General features: G+C 44.5%; 1 protein-coding gene across 2 annotated transcripts in view; it reads right to left on the bottom strand.

Moving 5' to 3' along the window:
- The window catches only part of VAT1L (vesicle amine transport 1 like), a 141,579-nt gene that overhangs the window by 73,674 nt on the left and 48,162 nt on the right, over positions 1 to 19,743 (bottom strand). For both annotated transcript variants that reach the window (XM_084861365.1, XM_084861366.1), the window contains exon 4: positions 8,916 to 9,058. In XM_084861365.1, the coding sequence (XP_084717491.1) occupies positions 8,916 to 9,058 (143 nt within the window). The remainder of the gene's footprint in view (positions 1 to 8,915; positions 9,059 to 19,743) is intronic.

The raw sequence follows: 19,743 nt of genomic DNA, 5'->3' as shown, positions 1-19,743 counted from the left end.
CATGATTGCCTTGTTTTCACACACGGTTCAGTTTTTCTGTCACCACCCTCACCCCTAGCAAAATTTAGGCACTGCAGGACATGTCAACAGCTGTGTCCATAATGTCACTAACTAGGAAATTTCATGGGCATCGCTTGAGTTCAGACATTAAATGGGCAGCCAAACCTTAATGTGAATATGCCATTCAAAACCCTCAGCCTAAAAGCCATCCCATTACAAAGGCTTATCCAAAATTATCAGTTTTGCTTCAGCCTAATATAGCTTTTATCTACCCAGATGTGTTCTTTTAAGTCCCATCCCTAAGTTCAGATCGAGGGCATTAGGACAGTGGATCAAAAACAGAAGTGTGCATGGCAATCTCCCAGAGGGCTCATTAAAGCACAAATTGTAACGTGTCATAAGGTGTCCACCCCCTCTCCTTCTAGCTCCAGTTGCTCTGGGGTGGGGCCCAAGGATTTGCATTTCTAAAAGTTCCAAGGAGATGCTGATGGTGCTGATTCTACCACCACCCTTTGAGGACTTGTGGTCTAAGCTACCGGGGTTTCCCCGAAAATAAGACATCCTCTGAAAATAAGACGTTGTGCATGGAAAGATAAGATATCCCCTGAAAATAAGACCTAGCGCAACTTTGGGAGAAAAAAATTAATATAAGACACTGTCTTATTTTTGGGGAAACAGGGTAGTTACTCAAGAACCACGCCAGCAATTGGTAAATTAGTAATTAATTTGCTCATTAATTACTGTATTAATTATTAGCACTGGCACTGCACTAGGCACTGGGGGATATACAGGTGAGCACAAACAGATTTGATTTCTCCCCTTTTGGAGCTTACACTGGGCAGACAGTAACCAATAATTACACAAATAAAATTAAATGGAAACAGAATGGGCCTAGTGTCATAAAGGCATTATGAGACCATTTAAATTGTGAGTTTGCTCAATCAGGGCTGCCAGAAAAGAGGTCACTTGGGAAGTGATGAGTGGAGGGTGAAGGAGTTATCTGAGTAAACAATGCTGGAAATAGTGTTCCAGGCCAAGGGAACAATATGTGCAAATGCCCCATGATGGAGGAGCCTGATGAGCAGGAAGTCAGAGAAGCAGTGAGAGTGAGGGCCGGACCGGAGGGAGCTTGCTGTAAGGTGAGGCTGGAGGGTCAGGAAGGAGGTGAAGCACACAGATTGTTGGTGAGCTCTGAGCTGGTGCCTCACACCTGGTGATCAGGTCTCCACCTTACATCCTGGGATGAGTAACTATGCTCCTATCTTCCTCACCCCCACCAGGCCCATTTCCTGCCAAGTTTGCTTGTTCCTCTGGCAGTAAGATCCTGCTCTGCCTCTAGCCAGCCCTCCTGGGCCATCAGATCCTCCCTGCGAACTCAGTTTTCCCAAGACCTCTCTCTTTGCCTGCAGAATGGCTGTGCTCAGGAGCAGCATCCCAAATGCTCCTGGTGGACCTGCCCAGCCCTGAATCCTCACTTCCTGGGTGATGCTTCTCACATCTATATTTTACTCGCAGATCCACTTTTCCTCCCACATCCTGCCAATCAATCTTCCTATATTAGCTGCCCCACAGAGGCCTATTGCTCTGTCCCCTGGACTCTGGTAAGAGGTGACCTATGAGCTCCTGCCCACTTTCCCAACCTTACATCACACTAATTTTTCAAGGCCTCCTAACCTTCTGGCTATCCCTAAAACCCCTACCTCGAGGCCTCTGCATGTGCTGTAATCTCTACCTGAAAACCTTCTCCCCAGCTCTCCTTAGAAGTGGCCCCTTCCTTCTTATCCTTCAGGCCTTACTCACATGTGGCTCACCGGAGAAGCTGTAACTAATCACCTCACTCCACCCCCAAATTATCTCTGCTTTAGCTCCCTTTATGCTTTAGTGTCCACAAGGGATACTTCTTAGTATCTACTGTGGGCTGTAATTATTTTATTTGTTTACTTATTCACTGACTGCCTCTTCCACCAAAACATAAGCCCCATGACACACAAACATAAAACCATGTTTGTGCTGCTAATCCTCAGCCTTTTTCAACCTGCTGGACGAAGCACTGGTTCTCAAGAAATATTGATAGATTGTATGAATTAATGATTAAATGGATAAGTCAATGAATAAATAAAAGAAATGAAGAAAACTTTTTAGATTGATATTCCACATCTCTCTTACATTTTCTGAGTTCCCTATACCCCAGGCATTTCATAATTAATCTTCATGACCCATCTGTGAGGCAGCCATTTTACTCCCCTGCTGTGATGAAGAAATGAAGGCTCACAGCTGCAGCACCTTGCCCAAGCAGATCTAACCAGCACAGCTGGAATTTCAAATGTCAGTCTAGTTTAAGTGCAATGCTGATGGCCTTTCCACCACTCTGAATTTAAGACTTAATAAATGCTTAAACCAGTATAATTATGAAGACAGTTTTAGCAAGTAGCTCTGGAAAAGTGGTCAATTTAGTCTTCAAAGAATTCAGGCTTAAAATTCGTCATTTAAAATGAGTATACATATATCTAGAGGTAGGCCATGTTTTTCTATACAGGAAGGTCAAGAGATTTCTATTTTCAAGCTGCTTTTTTTCATCCTAGATTATAGGAAACACCGATGATCAGGGTCCTACACATTTGCCCTCAATTTTCAGCCACTGGACAATGATTCCGCAAGTGCTGACTACATGCTAGGCTCTGTGTGTGCTGATCTGGGAATACGCAGATGAAGGCTTGACTTTATCCTTGCTACTCAGAAGTTAGATTATGAATGGACGACCCACACATGGGATGATCCCAGCTCCAACAGACTGACCCAGGGGGCTGTGGTAGATAATCCTCTGCTGAGCACTGATAGATGAGCAGGAATTGGTCAGGGGATGAGAAGAAGGCATTCACAGAGAACAGTGCAACACCCTGACTTAGGGCAATTAGCACAGAGTAGTCCCAAGGCAGGCTGTGGGAGCCCAAACATGGTAGCGAGAGGCCCTGCCACTATCTCCTTCCAGAAGGACTCAAGACTAGCAGCCACAACCGTGAGGGCAGTGGCAGCTGTGCGGGTGGGGTAATAGCAGCATAGCACTGGGCTTAGGAACTTGAATTTCATCTCAGTGTTAAACGTTTGGTTCTGCCCCTTGTTGCTGTGTGACCTCAGTTGAGTTACTTAGTGTCTCTGTGCCTAACTGTGGAAGGAGATCATGGTGATAACACCTGCCCCTGGCTTCTCTGTGAAGCTTGAATGAATTGATGCATATGGAGCACCAGGCCCCACTCATGGTAGCTCTGGGTCTATGGTAGCTTTTATTCCCATTTTTCAGAGTGGTCTAACTTAAAGAGAGTTCTGATTTGGCAAAAGAGCATGAAAGATTGTGCAAAACCTCAACAATTCAACCATCTACCCAAGTATCCGAAAACCCAGAAACCATTAAAATAGAGGCTCAATGACCTTGGCCCTCTTAGCAGAGGATGTCCCATATTCAAGAGCACCTATTATGTGCCAGGCACAGCACTGAGCACTTCCTATGTCTCATCTCATCGACACATTATGCCAGCCCTGTGACTTGGGGACCATAACCCCTATTTGATAGATGAGGAAATGGAGACTGAATGGGTTCAGGTGACTAACCCAAGGCCCACTACAGGCAATGGAAGGACACTGGATTGAGCCTTTGCATCTACATACAAGGTGAAGGCCCCAGAGGTGGAGTAGGGTTTTACAGTATAAGCTGTGGCCAGCCCCAGGGTGACCAGTACTGGCACTTCTAGGCCACACAGTCTCCAGCAAGGGTAGAGCAAAGCAGAGGCTATTTCCTGGCTTCACATGGGTCTCCTGTGTATTCAGGCCACCTGCTCCTCCCAACACCTCTCTCGACATTTCTATAGTCGAATCAGCTAAATCTGGGTTTACACATGCCAAATATGCCACAAATTCATTAGTCCCTGCTACCATTGCATCCTTTTGAAGGCCATGGTGTGGTGGGGTGAGGTGAATTCTGAGGAAGAGAAGCAAGTAGAGACAGATGTCATTCCTGGGCCCCAAGGGAAAGATACTTTGGCCATTTCGGTCAAACTTCTAAGAAGACATGGCTGCTTTTGAGGTTAGCAAAGCTCCTTCATTGAAAACAAAGCAATCCCTCATTCAATCATTACCAGCCCAATCCATCAACCAAGCTGGACCCAGTTGGGTCTATTTGAAATGCTGCTGGCCCCTCCCTCATTATACCCACATCAAAAAACACCCTACTAGCTCCTCTTTAAAAAAGTATTTTTATTGATTTCAGGGAGGAAGGGAGAGGGAGAGAGAGATACAAATATCAGTGATGAGAGAGAATCATTGATCGGCTGCCTCCTGCACCAGGGAATGAGCCCGTAACCTGGGCATGTGCCCTAATGGGGAATTGGACCATGACCTCTTGGTTCATAGGTCAATGTTCAACCACTGAGCCATGCCCTACCAGGCACCAAGCAGCTCCTTTTAATGAAATAATCATAAGAAGCATAAGCAGAGTGAGGTCACTTCCCAGAGGCACAGGCCAGCATTAGACCCCAATCTTGGGGGTGCTCCATTGTGTATATACATAATCATGATGACATAAACATGGAAAGGGTGAGGGCAGAAAGCCAAGTGCCACATTTGCTATTTCTGCTTTCTCCTGCTGTCATAAATCTCTCCAGATCCAAACACAAATAGCCCCAGCTCAGGATTCTCCAGGCCAGAATCAGCAGCAAGATATTTTGGAATTGCTGATCTGAGACTTTTGTGTCTTTCCTTCCTTGGTCCTCAACTCCTCACACCTTTATTGGGAATGCTTCGCACTCACATGGATCAGTGAAGAATTTCTCTTGAGTGGTAGCAGGTCCCATAGAGTCATTACTGGGACAGAAACCTTTCTACTTGGCCAAGAAGTTAATTCCACTTTATTGTAACTTTCATGTCCAGTTGGACCCCTGACACTTCACTCAGTTCTTTTTCTGAATTCCTTTCCTCTGAGAACTCACCTGTGCCATAGCTTTAATTGTCACCTCCAAGTTCATGACAGAGAGATGAGGCTATTGCAGAGTGCCCAGCACAGTGCCTGGCACACAGTAGGCCACTCATAGAGGACTGAAAACAGTGGGCTAAGCTAGCACTCAGTACACAATAGACTCTTTAGCAGGGGTCTTCAAACTACGGCCCGCGGGCCACATGCGGCCCGCAGAGGAGTCTGATCCGGCCCGCCAGGTTTTTTGGGCAGTGAGCGCAGCCGAGGTGTTACAGTAGGAATTAGTAGTTCATATAGTCCGGCCCTCCAGCTCTCTGAGGGACCGTGATCTGGCCCCCACTTTAAAAAGTTTGAGGACCCCTGCTTTACAGGGTGCTGAGCACAGATTGTGCTTCTTAGGAAGTGTTTACTACTAATGGCTCCCACATGGACTTAGCAATACCACATCCAGGAATCCTTTCTGGATCACTTTCTGTCCCATCCAGGTGATTAGACTCTCATTAATTTCTACTAAGTCTCAGATTCTTTACCTGTAAGTGAGGAATTGTCCTTGCAGGTCTGTCTGAGGTACACATACAACAGTCTAACTGCAATGCTCAGCAGAGCACAAGGAGACCAACAAAATCTGGGGCTATTTATTGTCCACCTGGCCTGGGCTCACTCGCCTTGCCTGGGACTGGCTCTCCTCCTCCCTCTACCTTCTGAAATCCCTCCCATCCTTCAGACACCCGCTTTGGGGCTGTCCACCTTGGTGCTCTCTCTGGTTTTTCTCTCCTTTTTACTTTTATGGCTCTACAGTCAGATGGACACGATTCAAGGCATCTTCTTCTTACACTTGGTTTCAAGCATAGTCATTTCTCTCCTCCCAAGCAGAGAAGGAGAAAGTGATGTGCAGGTTAGGTCTATATTATAAATAACTTCCCCCTATTTCCTTCACAATGCCTGGCTCACAGCTGAGAATGTGTTCCAGAGAACCTTACCAATGAGCTGGTGTACAAGAGAGTTCTCATCTCACAGAATTTATGTTACTATTTTTTTCTAGTTTATCAGATACATAATAGTGCAATAAACAATATCCGTGATCAAAAAAAGAAATACTCTGCATCCACCTCTTATTGCGTGTTAGCAGTTGGATCCCTCCTTTCCTTTCATTTTATGTCCTTTTGAGTCGAGAATGTATACAAAGCTGTGATCACCGTGTAGATGAAATTTGGCATTCTTCTTTTTTCACTCAATATGCTACCACGGCTATTTTTCTCATTTTGTGACAGTCTCCATAATTATCTTTTTTTTTAGGGGCTGCATAATACTCAAGTGTGTGGGTGTAGCGTAATCTGCTGAACTATTTTCCTTCTGTTGATAACGGAGGCTGCTTCTGCATCTTCACTGTTACAGACGATGCTATAATTCACCCGGGACATATGCTGCACACCTGCCGTGAATCAGAAGCGGTGCTTGGCTCTGCAGTAGGCAACCAGGGACCTGTTGTCTTTTTTTTCTTTTGGATTATTTCCTAAGAGTAGGATTAGTGGGACAGAGGGCATACATATATTTGCAGCTTCCCAGTCATTTTTAGACTAATTCCGGAGTCTCTATTTAAACTCATAAGGAATTGCTGGAAGTCACACTTGAAAGTGATGATGAGAGGAATCTCATATGCTGTTATCTTCTGCTCTGCTGACATCAGGAGAAATCACTGATTTGGGGCTAAAGATCACAGGTCAAGGACAGAGAGGGACAAGGAGATGGAGCAGCTACATGGGAAATGGGAACTTCAGGAGCTCCCTGGCCATAGTCTGTCCCTCACATTTTCAGAAGAGCTGCCCCTCCTGAGTCTATTCTCTCACTACTTTTTAAAAAATATATATTTTATTGATTTTTCACAAAGAGGAAGGGAGAGAGATAGGTAGAAACGTCGATGAGAGAGAAACATTGACCAGCTGCCTCTTGCACACCCCCTACCGGGGATGTGCCCGCAACCAATGTACATGCCCTTGACCGGAATCGAACCCAGGACCTTTCAGTCCGCAGACCGACTCTCTACCACTGAGCCAAATCGGTTTCGGCTACTCTCTTACTACTTTCCACATCCTACCGCCTCCAGCTGCACCGGTCTTCTTTCAGATTCTCAAATTTCCCAAGCCTTTTCTGACACTGGGCCCTAGCACATATCACTCCCCAAGTCAGGAATGCTCTTTATTTGGCCAAATTCTCATCTTTCAGATTTTAGCACAAATCTCACCCTTTGATGGAAAATGTGTCTGATTTCCCCAACTGCATATGTTTACTGGCACCTTGCATTTCTCCAGCAGGGCACTTATTGAACTTGTAAATCAAGGAGTTTTAAAAAAATTGTCTCCTCTTCCCCAACTAGACTCGAACTCTACGTAAATGATCTCTCAAAGTGATCTGGCTGTGTCTCCCGCCCTGGCTCATATCTGGCCCAACAGAGACATTCAATATTTATGAAGTGAATAAAGGAAAGGATGCTCACAAAAATATCATTAAGAGGATGAAAGAAAAGATTGCTGAAGGGACATGGTAGTTCATTTTCTCCACCACAACTTGATAGACGCTAGGTAAAAGAAGGACTACCTAAGGGTTATAAAAATAGGCATAGGTAAATCCTGGAAGTCTTTAAACTATGCCTGCAATCTACAGACTTCGGAGAACCAGATGAGGAACTTCTAGTATCTCCCTGTAAAGCTCTCTTTTCATGCCCCCCAAACCCCCACCCCAGAAATATTGGGTCAATTTTAAATTACATGCAAATCTCTCTGTTTAAACTTTAATAACAAATCTGAAAATTCAGAATATCAGGAGACTCTCCAAGAAACTCTCACTTAATCTGATCTAAATCCACCATCTCAGATAACCAGGTCTTCCATCCCTCTAGTCCTTCGATTTTCCATCTTACTGTGTGATTAGCAGAAAATTGTAATCCTATTATTAGGATGCTAGCTGGACAACTTAATTCCTTTGTACCTTGCAATTTAGTGCTGATCAACTGAAAATGCAGAAATATGCTCTGGGACATCCCTAAACCCTCCTCAGGAATATAACCTGAGGACCAGCCTCAAACGCTGAGCATCAGGAGGGCTGAGATGCACAAATCATCTGAGAACATGGTGGCAGCTGGGTTTTCCACTTGATGCACATGCACATAGCCATGATCAATAGCTTCAGGGGATCACCGGTGGAAATGGATTAGGTTAGAAGCCATGTCCCCCTGGATGACTGCAACACCCAGCAGACTGATCTCCTGCCTTCAGCCTCCCGTCTCCCATCTGTTCTCTGCGTACCACCAGTGACTGCCCCAAACCCAAATCTGATCATGTAACCACTCTGGTCCTTCATTGGCTCTCAGTCATACCCAGGTTGGAGTCTGCATTTCCTTAGGCTGTTGTATAAATGAAGGAGAAATAAACTTCTCTGAGTTAAGGCAGTGTTATAGCAACTAGCACCGTGGTCTGAAAATTGCGGCTCTCGAGTCACATGCGGCTCTTTGGCCCCTTGAGTGTGTCTCTTCCACAAAATACCACAGCCTGGGCGAGTCTGTCTTGAAGAAGTGGTGTTAGAAGTTTAAGTTTAAAAAATTTGGCTCTCAAAAGAAATTTCAATTGTTGTACTGTTGATATTTGGCTCTATTGACTAATGAGTTTGCTGACCACTGAGCTAGCATAACGGCTTTGCAAGTTATACATTTGCTTTGCAAGCTACTTAACTGCTCTATTCCTGGATTTTTTCTTCTGCACAAGGGGGCTGTTAAGAGCGTTAAATGAGCTAATATAGGTGAAATATTTAGCACAGAGCTAGTCATACTAGGACCTCAATGTATATTTACTATTATTATTATGGTAGTATTAGCCTCCTTCCAGATGAAAGCAACTGTTCTTTCAGAGAGAGAGAAGAGCAAGGGCCAACCTGGTGCTCCTTTGAGCAAACACCTTACCTTTTCACTTCTTGCACATAGTCTGCATTTCGGTCAAAGAGGTGGGTCACAGAGTCTTTGATGGCTTCATGCTTGAAAGTAGAAGCTGTTCCAAATACAGTCACATTGGGGATAGTGGAGCACAGCTGAGCCACAGCTTGGCCCTGGAAGTGAAATGCAATAGATAAGTCACATGGGAGAGCTACCATCCAACAACCAGCCTTGCTGGGTGAGGAGCAGCATTTCCCAAGCTTGCCACTATTGGCCATTTTTTTTAGGCTGAATTAGTCTTGGCTGTAGGGAGCTGAACTGTGCATTATAGGATGTTTAGCAGCCTCCCTTCTCTCCACCTCCTAGGAGCCAAATCTGTCTGCAGACATCTCAGTGTCCCCTGGGGGACAAAATTTCCCTCGGGTGAGAAGCACTGGTGTAGAGGAATGTCTCTGTGAGCCAGCAAAACTCTAGCATCATGACTTAACAACTATTATTTAACCATACTGACCCTCAGATTCCTCTCTGTAAGTTAGCAATAATGGTACCTACTCCACAAGGACCTTGGGGGATGTTTTAGTTTGGATACCCAAGAAGCACACACTGAGGCAAAGATGCTAGTGTTAGTACTGTATCAGAATACAATTGCAGGAAATACCAGAGTGTCAAAACAGACATAGAAGGCAGCCCATAAAGGGTATGTTATCAAGCCCATATTCCCCAGGGGCACCCAGAACTCAGGCCCTCTGAAGACTGGGAGCAAGTGTAAAATATGCTTCAGAGTTATCCCAAACAAGTGGTGAGGAAGCTGGAATATTTATCCACCAAATTTCCATCTGATATTGGTTGAGGGTTGCTCTTGCAGCAGTAACTCTGGTGCATGTCTGGCTTATCCTCTTGGACAGACAGACAGAAGTTCTAAGCAAGCAACCTTCAGCATGTCAAGAAGATATTGTGTGGCTGATAGCATATGTTACAAAGGTTTAAATACAGTCATCTGTAACACAGGTCAAGCACCTGCCACAAAACAGGACACTTAATAGATACTCAGTAAATCTTAATCATCTGTACCCTTTAGTCACTTATTATATCCAGGGCAGAGAACTCCAGGCATATAAAGTAAAGGCAATGTATGAGGTTTAACTATGAAGTGATCCAGGAAAAATCACAAACAGCTAAAAATGGATTTTTCCATGCCCTTTTTCAGTATGCTTGGAAGTTTAAACCATAGGAAAAAATACTGTGACCATGTACATTCAGAAACCTTCCCCGCCCAAAAAATTTGCTGGTAAATAAGTTGCATTCTACAACCAAATACTGTCTCTTTTCAGTGTTCCATCTGCCATTGTTAGGAGCCATAAATTATTATGGAGGAAACTTATTCTACCAAAGTCATCTGTGATATTTGTTTCTGCCTATCACTTTGTTTACATGTCTTCTTCCTATTGGTGGACTAAATTAGGTTGGCAAGTCAATTTGTGGAAATTTAATTCTTCCAACATTTACAATTAAAGGCAACATTGTGAGAATCAGAATGCCAGATTTGGAAGATCATCCAATTACCTTTCCCATCACTGTTTATGGACGAGGGGAGGAGACTCAGGAAGGTTAGAGTGACCCAGTTCTTCCGAGGAGATCTGAGATTTAAAGCAAGGTCTCCTGATTTCCAGCTATTGCCAGTTTCTATTATGCCATTTTGTCAACTAATTTTGACATTTAAGCTAAGCAGATACTTGAAGGCCAACACTTCGGAACATGGATGTGAATGTAAGGCTACAAAGAGGCTATGTGGCTGTCATTTCTTAGAATAGCTTGATATTTGGTTAAGTTTTTATCCTCTGTTTTTAGAGAACAAAGAGGGGATTTTACTACTCACTCATGAGTGTAAATATGAGTAATCAACATAGCAATCCTCTCAAATTCAATAGGGCTTGAGCTAGGCTCATTACTGCTGTGGTGGGAAATTAGAATGAGTTCTAATCACTCTGTAGTTCCTCCTGCCCTCTGTCCCCTCACTTTGCATATTTCTATGTCTTTAGTACTGCAGAGGGGGCATAAAGCATAGATTTAATTAACATATCTAGTTTCTGACCCAAGCATAATGTTACCATTTTCATTTTAATTAAAAGATACACGTGGTTTTAAAATGACATAAGTAACTGAGGTACTTATATATTTATCTTATTTAATATAAAATATATGAGTATTATATATGTAATATATAATATATATACAAATATTATATAACATAATTAGCATTATATGTATAAGTTATTAATAGTATATACAGTATATGTATATATAATTAATATTTAGTACATAATATTCCATTTATAATATATAACTCTTATAATAATACAGTATTACCTCCTTATTTGCAATTTTACTTTCCACAGTTTCAGTTACTTGAGGTCAACCTCAGTTAGAAGACTTAAATAAATTAAAAACTCTAGAAATAAGCAATTCATACATTTTAAAATTGCACAGTTCTAAGTAGCATGATGAAACCTCGCACCATCCCACCCCATCCTGCCCAGGATGTGAGCCATCCTGTGATCCAGCTGTATCCACGATATATCCGCTGCCACCTGCCAGTCACTTAGTTGCTGTCTCAGTTGTCAGATTGACTATTGTGGTGTCACAGTGCTTGTGTTCCAGTAACTTTTTTTATTGTTATAATCGTTCTATTTTATCATTAGTTCTCATTGTAAAGCTCTTGCTGTGCCTAATTTATAAATTAAACTTTATAACAGATATGCACGTGTAGTAAAAAAACATAACATATATAGGGTTCAATACCAGCTGCAGTTTCAGGCACTGGGGGTCTTGGAATGTATCTCCTGTAGATAAAGGGAGGACTATTGTAATGTAATAATATCATTATTATATAGGCATACATAATATGTAATGTAATTACAATAGTATAATATGCAAGTGTTCTATATAATAACTTATATTATTATATAAATAACTAGAGGCCTGGTGCATGAAATTCATGCATGGGGGTGTCCATCAGCCCAGCCTGCACCCTCTCCAATCCATGACCCCTCCAGGAATGTCCGACTGCTGGTTTAGGCCAAATCCCTGTGGGTGGGGTTGGACCTTACTCTGTAGTCGGACATCTCTCTTGCAATTTAGGAACACTGGCTTCTAACCACTCACCTGCCTGCCTGCCTAATGCCCCCAACTGTTGGCCTGGTCACCCCACAACTGTCCTCCCCTGATGGCCTGATCTAGCCCCCAACTGTCCTCCCTGCAGGCCTGGTCACCCCCAACTGCCCTCCCCTGCAGGCCAGTTTACTCCCAGCTGCCCTCCCCTACAGGCCTGGTCACCCCCAACTGCCCTCCCCTGTCGTCCTGATCTTGTCCCCAACTGCCCTCCTTTGCCATCCTGATCACCCCTAACTGCCTCTGCCTTGTTCAAGCCATCATGGCTTTGTCCTAAGAAAGTCAGACGTCCAGAATATGACCGGTCGATGCACTCTAATTAGCATATTACCCTTTTATTAGTATAGATACTTGGTGGAAAATACAAATTTAGTGCCCATCTATTGGCAGCACCCCCACTCACACACACCTTTTAGCTCTGTAACGCATCAATCAGGCGATGAGAGGCCCTTGCAAGATCCTCAATGATTTCCTAAAGGAAATAATGCTATGAGTTCTATATTTAAGCAGCACAGTGCTTCCCCTCACATTTATAGAAAATCTGTACTCTCACTCCCCCAACTCCCAAGGTGAATGCAGGAGCAGCACCTAATTTATCCTTGTTTCTCCCACATGCCTAGTAAACAGCACGGACTCAATAAACATTTGTGGAAGGCGGAATGAATTTTCAATAAAAAGGATTTTGCAATTTACCTGCAGACCCGAAACATAAAATGAACAAGACAATCCATTCTCCCAGCAATAGCAATAAAGGGAGATATGCATGTACTTGTTTTTAATTGATTTTCCTTTCCCTCCTTAGGATGAAGAATTCTGCAGCTAGCCTCTGCTCCTCCTCCCCATGGCTCTCCGTGTGGCAGTAACAGCAGCTGTGGTGCCTTTTGTCTCAACATGTGCTAGGTACTGAGCTCAAGTGCTTCACTAAATCCTCAAACCACTTTTTAGACTATTTTTGTTTTCCTTTTATTCCTGAAAATGGGGATTCTGAGAGGGAAAGGAACTTGCCCTTGGCTTGTAAATGATAAAGCTGGGAGTCCAACTCAGCTGCAAGGCCACTCTGCTAGGAGTCTTCCTATCCAGCAAGCACTTAGCTTGCTGCCATGGGACTGGAGTCTTAGAAAAAAGCCCTGGTCCTTGGCATGGTCTGTGGCCCTTCACTGAGTTGCTCTTTGGATGGCTATGCCTCAGGTTCACCTGGGTGAACATACTTTAACCAGATCAACCCTAATTCCAGGGCTAGAGTCCCCTCAAGCAGCGCACTGTGGGGATCCAGGAACAGTAGTTACAAGAGAGCTGATTTGCATCTCTAACTGGGCACAGAGAATAAATGATTAGAGGAGCAAATAAATTTCCACAAAAGTCTTGATGCACTGCCTGTTACATCCTAAGTACTCCATAAATGCAAGTGGTTAGCTGTACTGCCCTAAGCATAGGACGGAGCCTGGTTGAAAGTCTGGTTACTCTCTAAATGGGAATTTTGGACAGATGACCCTGTCAGTGTGCTGAGATTCAGGACTCTGCATCAGAGATTCAACTTAGTAAGGGGCAAAGAATGGTTGTCTTAAAAGGGCCTCTATAATGTAGATACTATGCTGTTTCTCACAATATAACAGTATTCTAGTTTTGAACATATGGAAAAATACTCAGTCTTTCCTAAGGCCCACCCACTCTCTGACCATAGGACCTTTGCACATGCAATTTTCACTGGTCAGAATCCTCTTCCCTTTCTTTTTTCCTGGCTGATTGCTAGTCATCCTTTGAATCTTAGCCCCTCTGTTACTTCATTGAGTCATCCATTCTATCACGACAGGACTATTTGAATAGTACCTGATAGATTATACACTAAGCAAGGTGTTGAAAATACCAAGGTAGATAAAGTCATATGTGGTCCCTGTTATCTTGTAGCTTGTATTCTAATAGAGGCAACAGATATTAATAAAATAAATATGCTATTGAAAGTACAATTATACATCTATGCCAGTAGAGTACAAATACCACTTCCAACCACTGAACCCTAGGATAAGACCACACTGGTGCACTACTACATTCTTACAAGTGTGCAGAAAATAAGCACTAAAGTCATGAAAACACATGAAGGAAGAGACCAGATAAGTGAGAACTTGGACTTGACGATCTCGATGGTCTCTTTGGTTGTACAAATTTGTAGGTCACATTGCCTGGTTCTTTATCCCGGCTAAAGGAAGTCTATTTGAAGAAGCTCCCATAGAGAAGGAAAGTTTACTCATTTCCCCAAGTTTGGTGAGAAATGAAGCCCTCTACTGCTAGCTCGACTATTTCTGAGATCACTTTTAAAACAGAACTCTTCTGAAAGTTGTTTCCACTTTTCAGCAGCTCATGGAAACCACAGGCCATTCATGTGGTCAAAGAAGGGAAAAGAATGAGCAGAATGAGCATGTGAATATCCTGAGAGGATGCCTGGAGGAAATGTCAAGGTGAGTTTTTTTTTTTTCTTCTGAAGAACTGTCACTTTACTCTTTCATCTTCATTAAAGCAGAAGCACTTGGACTAGAAAAAATAACTGGATGTTATCATTTCTCATACACTGAATACCGGAGCCATACTTGTGCTTTACCTGTGACAATACAAACTCCCACGATGGAATTTAGACATCAGGTAGGATACTTTTTTCAGATCAGGGCTGTCATTTGCCTGTCAATAATTTAGTTGACTTGATTGTGGTAAGAAGAGGAAATTCAAATCCCACTGTTTGGGCTGATCCATGTGATTGCCATCAAAGGCAGCAAAGAACATTCTCTGTTCTTGCCTGCTACACATGAAGAATCAGCCAGCCTTTATCTTTATCTTGTTTGTCATTGCAAAATGCCAGTCCCTCCCTGAAACACACATATACTGAGAACTTTAACAGCCAGAAGCTCCAGGGATATGTGTCTGAGGGGAAGAGAGAAAAGGAGGGAAAGTGAAGATGGGACAGGCATTTTTCAACTGCTTGAAATTTAAGTAGGGAAAACAATTTTTAATCCAAAAAGCAGTAGACACATTCTTTGGGAAGACGTAGTAGACAGTATCTTTCAATCCTTACTAGTGGCCCAGTGTACGAAATTTTTATGGGGGTGGAGGGGTGGGTTTCCCTTAGCCTAGCCTGTAACCTCTCCAATCGGGGACCCCTTGAGGGATGTCCAACAGATCATCAGACATCCCTCTCGCAATCTGGGACCACTGGCTCCTGACCGCTCACCTGTTTGCCTGCCTGCCTGCCTGCCTGATTGCCCCTAACCCCTATGCCTGCCTGATCACCCCTAACCTTTCTGCCTGCCTGCCCGATCACCCCTAACTGCCTCTTCCTGCCTGTCTGATCACCCCTAATTGTTCTCCCCTGCTGGCCTGATCTCACCTCCAACTGCCCTCCCCTGCCAGCCTGATGGACTCTACCTTGGCCCCCAACACCATGATTTTGTTCAGAAGGAAGTCGGACATCCGGAAGTCGGACAACCGGTTGGTTGACCCGGTCTGACTAGCATATTACCCTTTTAGTCGTATAGATAGATTATATAGGATAGTATTGCTTAAATATGGGAGGTGGGGGAGCCTTTTTCATCAGGAAGAGATGCTCTTGGCAGACAAAAATACATAATCCCTATATATGGACTGATAGACAGCCATAGGCATTATACTGCCAAACCAGTCATTACAAAATTGAACCTTACACCAAACAGCTGTTGCACTTAAAATCTCTCCTCAGCCCCCACCTTAGGTTCTGCCTTGGCAATTCACCCAGATTAGGTTCTGATTGGTCAATTTCTATGCCAGTCAACATCAAAAGTTCCACCTTCTAGGCAGCCATTGGCTCCTTGCACTTCACCCAGATTTGGTTCTGATTGGTTGGTTTCTATGCCAGTCAACATCTCTGGGCCTATCAAAGGGCCTGATCAGAGAGGTGGGGCTGATCAGCAGCCCCAGTGGAGGCCCCAGAGAAAGAGAGGTGCGGCTCTTGGCCAGGCCCCAAGAGAAAGAGAGAGAGGCAAGGGCTGATAAACAGCTGCCACGGAGGCTACAGGCTGCTTCTCTCTCCAGGCCTCTCTTCAGGCCTGATACGTAACCCCCTCTGCAGTCAGTGCTGAGTCACAGTGCACACAGCAACCCAGCACTGACTTACGGTGGGTTGAGACTTTGGTCATTTTGGATGTTATGGACCCTGGGTTTTTATATATTAGGATGTGGATTGGTACTTCTCAATATGTGAGCTGGAACCAGCAGCAGCCACACTGTCTGGAGACTTGTTAGCAATGCAGATTCTCATGCCCTGCCAAGACCTACAGATTCAGGGGTTTGGGGGTACAGCCTGGGAATAGGAGTTTTAACAAGCCCTCCGGGAATTCTGGTGCAACTCAGTTTGTTATCATACAGATTGACCTTCAAATGGCCTTGCTGCCTCCATGTGATTTAGATGCTGAGGCCTCAAGATGCTCAGGATATCTTAATATCATATATGTTATTTAAAACCATGGTGAGGTCTGAGTATTAGTACGTATTTTATAAGTTCCTTGGGTATTTCTAATGCACAGCCAGTGCTGAGATCTGGCAGTCTATAAAGTTTCCCTTCTTCTAATTTGGTCATTTTCGGCAATGCGACGGTACTCTTTTCCTACTTGAGGTTGACATCACAGTGCGTGGGTTTAGTACATGGGATCCGGTAGATCAGGGCCTGACTAACACCGTCCTCTGTGAGTCAGAGAAGCAAGGAGAGAAATAACCCCGTCCCTTTTTGTAAGGTTTGAGGCTCTGATGCCTAGAGGAGTTCAGCTTCCCTGCTCCCTGGGCCTCAGCTATGCTGCCAAACCCCAGGTTTTCCCAGTCACTCTTAGCTCTGCCCATTCATTGACTGCAAGGGTGAGCATTTAAACCTTTCCCCTGCTCAGACTGTGCTGAGATCATTGCACAGTCACTCAGTTGAGAAGCAGCAAGGCCAAGAGGTGAAGAGTAGATACTAGTTCATCCTCATTTCCCAGAGGAAAGAACTGAGGCACAGCGTAGTTGTCTAACTGCCCAAAGTCACACAGCAAGTAAACAGCAGATGCAAGATTTGAACCCGCATGATCTGACTTCAGCATTCACATTCTTAAACACTGCCCTGTGCTGCAAGACAGTGGTGGGTCTGGAGGCTGAGAGAAGGGGAGCCATCTCTTACTGGCTGGTTACTCTTCATCAAGCACTGTGCTAGCACCTTATGCCCTCCCAACATCACTTCCCATCACGAAAACAGGCTCAGGAAGATCAAGTGACCTGACTCAAGGTTATCCTGCTAGTAATTGGAAACTGTGGCTCAAAAAGGCTAAGTACTAGCAACTGGAAGTGATGGGATTAAACCCCAGCCTCCGTGTCGCTGAACCTAATTTCTTTGTTCTTTGTTATTGAGCACCAAAACAGTGACATGGGAATGAGACACAGCAGATGCTACAGAGCAAAGGAAAGCTCCTGGGTCCCATTCCGATTCAGTTCTGGAGTTGTCACTTAACCTGGTCAGGCCTCAGATTTCTCTTGTTTAAACCAGGGAGGTTAGTGTCTACCCAACGAGGACATATAGGGGTCCAAGGAGGTAACATGTGACTCAGAAGAAATGACCCAAAGTGGGTGCTCAATACACTGGTTTCTCCTTCAACACCTTTAAAGCCACCTTTCTGGGAAACCTTCCCTGGAGATCCCCAGAGAAGTTAATATTTCCTACTTTGCTCCCCAGTCCCTTCAGCTGGGCTGGAGTCCCCCAGTCTTGGGGGAACGGCCACTGAGAGTGAGCAGTGAATAGCCTGGCGGAATGTTTGCTTCATTGCCGTGGCGACAAGGCAAGTGTCCCACCCTGGCCACAGAGGAGGGCCTTTGGGCTGTGGAGAGCCTCTGAGCAGTGGGCATAGAGCAGCCAGGCCCCACATAGAGCTACTGGCATATGGATTCGTGTGCAGGGCTACTAGTAATGTTATAAATATCCAAATGGCCCTTGGCAGAAAGATGGTTCCCACCTCTGCTAAAGAATGCACAGGCTGTTATGATCTTCACCCTACTCCTTCAGATTAAGTGCTTTTCTCAGGCCCCCAGGGATTTGTGACACTACGCTGCAAGGCAGGTAGCTGGTGTGGAAGGGTTCAATTTATGGCTAGGAATCCCCACTTCCTGGCAGCCACAGCGAGCCCTGGCAACTGAAATAGGAGGATCTATATTGTTTGTTTAAAACAATTTATATATTAATGATGTTTTGACATCTTAAGAACCTTTCTGGCTGGAGAGAGACTGCCTTTCCCTGGGTTAGCCAATTTTCAGAAATAACTAAGTGCCCAACTGGGAGCATGCCACTGATGTGCAAACTAACCGATCCAGAGCCAGACTTCTCAATCTGTCCCATATACCCAAGAGGGAATATTTCTCTGCCTTAATTATCCCAGGACCACATACCAGGCAGGAGAGACCATCCCTGTAGCCCAAACCCCACTGCAATTGTTCAGACAAGCCAGTCCTAACCTGTCCAACTGCCTTGCCTTTTCTGCAGAAAACCCTAATAAAAGCCTTTCTCTGTTCCTGTCTTCTGCCTCCTGACCACCTGGTGTGGTCCCAGGTGGCTCTGAGTGGTGTGTTGTGCCTTGTGTCTTTAGGACCCAAGAACAGAATAAAGATGGTTTTCCTGACCCTCTCTTCTACCTCCTTGTGACCACATATGACTGACCATCTCATAAAAGAATACAAAACAGCATCCCCTGTTTGCCCCAGGGTGAAGGATTTTTTTTGCAGTGTATAATTTTCCCAAATGCACATGGTACGCTACTGTAACAAGCCCTCATGGGGATCATGCCAAGTCTGTGTCTGTCATCAGTACCACTTTCCAAGTAACCGAGACCATGGGTGGCCACAGAGCAACCCATTACCCACAGACTCCCACATTGCCCAAGAGCTGGACTCCAGCATCCATGTGGCTGGAATCCTAGCCAGGAAGCTAGTCCAGTCCACCAGATGGCCCAATCCCCTCACCAGTGCTCTCAACCATGGTGGGGCACTGCCACTTCCAGGCTGGCTGCCTTCCACGCAGTGCATCCGGGTAAATTTCCTGGATGACTATGTTTGCATAGTGGGATGCCGGATTCACTTTTCCAGCCAAATTATGATTTGTCCCCACATTCTGGAGCTGTGGTTTTGATAAATGCATCTATTTCAACCAAAAACTTAATAGGTAAGGTAATCACTGTCTACATCGGGGTACTCTTTGAGAGTGAAGGGGGGATGCTATTGTTAATTTTGCTCATTCAACAGGCATAAACTGGAAGTGCCCTGGACAAATAGAGTCATCCATCCCATCGACTAGGGTGTCGCCATCCTAATATAAGTTAATGAAAGGAACCAATATGGTGGCCAGGAGAGTAAAGCATAAATGTAGGCATTGTGGGACTTGAATTTTGACCCTGGATCCACCACTCATCACTTGAATGACATGGCCCAATTGTTCTCAACTGATAGCCTTATTTTGAAAGGTGGGATAATACTGCCTACCTCATAGGGTTGTCAAATAGACACACCTAGAGAAGGGTCTGAAATGCACTGTCCAAAAAGTGGGGGCTTAGGAAGTATACGCTCACTTTCTACTACCGTCTTTGCCCATCTATTATATCTCCTGAGCCCTAAACACTGGGATTTGTGAGACCAACCTGCAATAGTGCCCAGCGGATGCAAC

This window comes from Pipistrellus hanaki (genome assembly GCF_964339955.1).
Source record: "Pipistrellus hanaki genome assembly, chromosome: 15".
Taxonomy (NCBI): domain Eukaryota; kingdom Metazoa; phylum Chordata; class Mammalia; order Chiroptera; family Vespertilionidae; genus Pipistrellus; species Pipistrellus hanaki.
The sequence above is the reverse complement of the archived record's forward strand: the minus strand, read 5'-3'. Positions and strand labels throughout refer to the sequence as shown.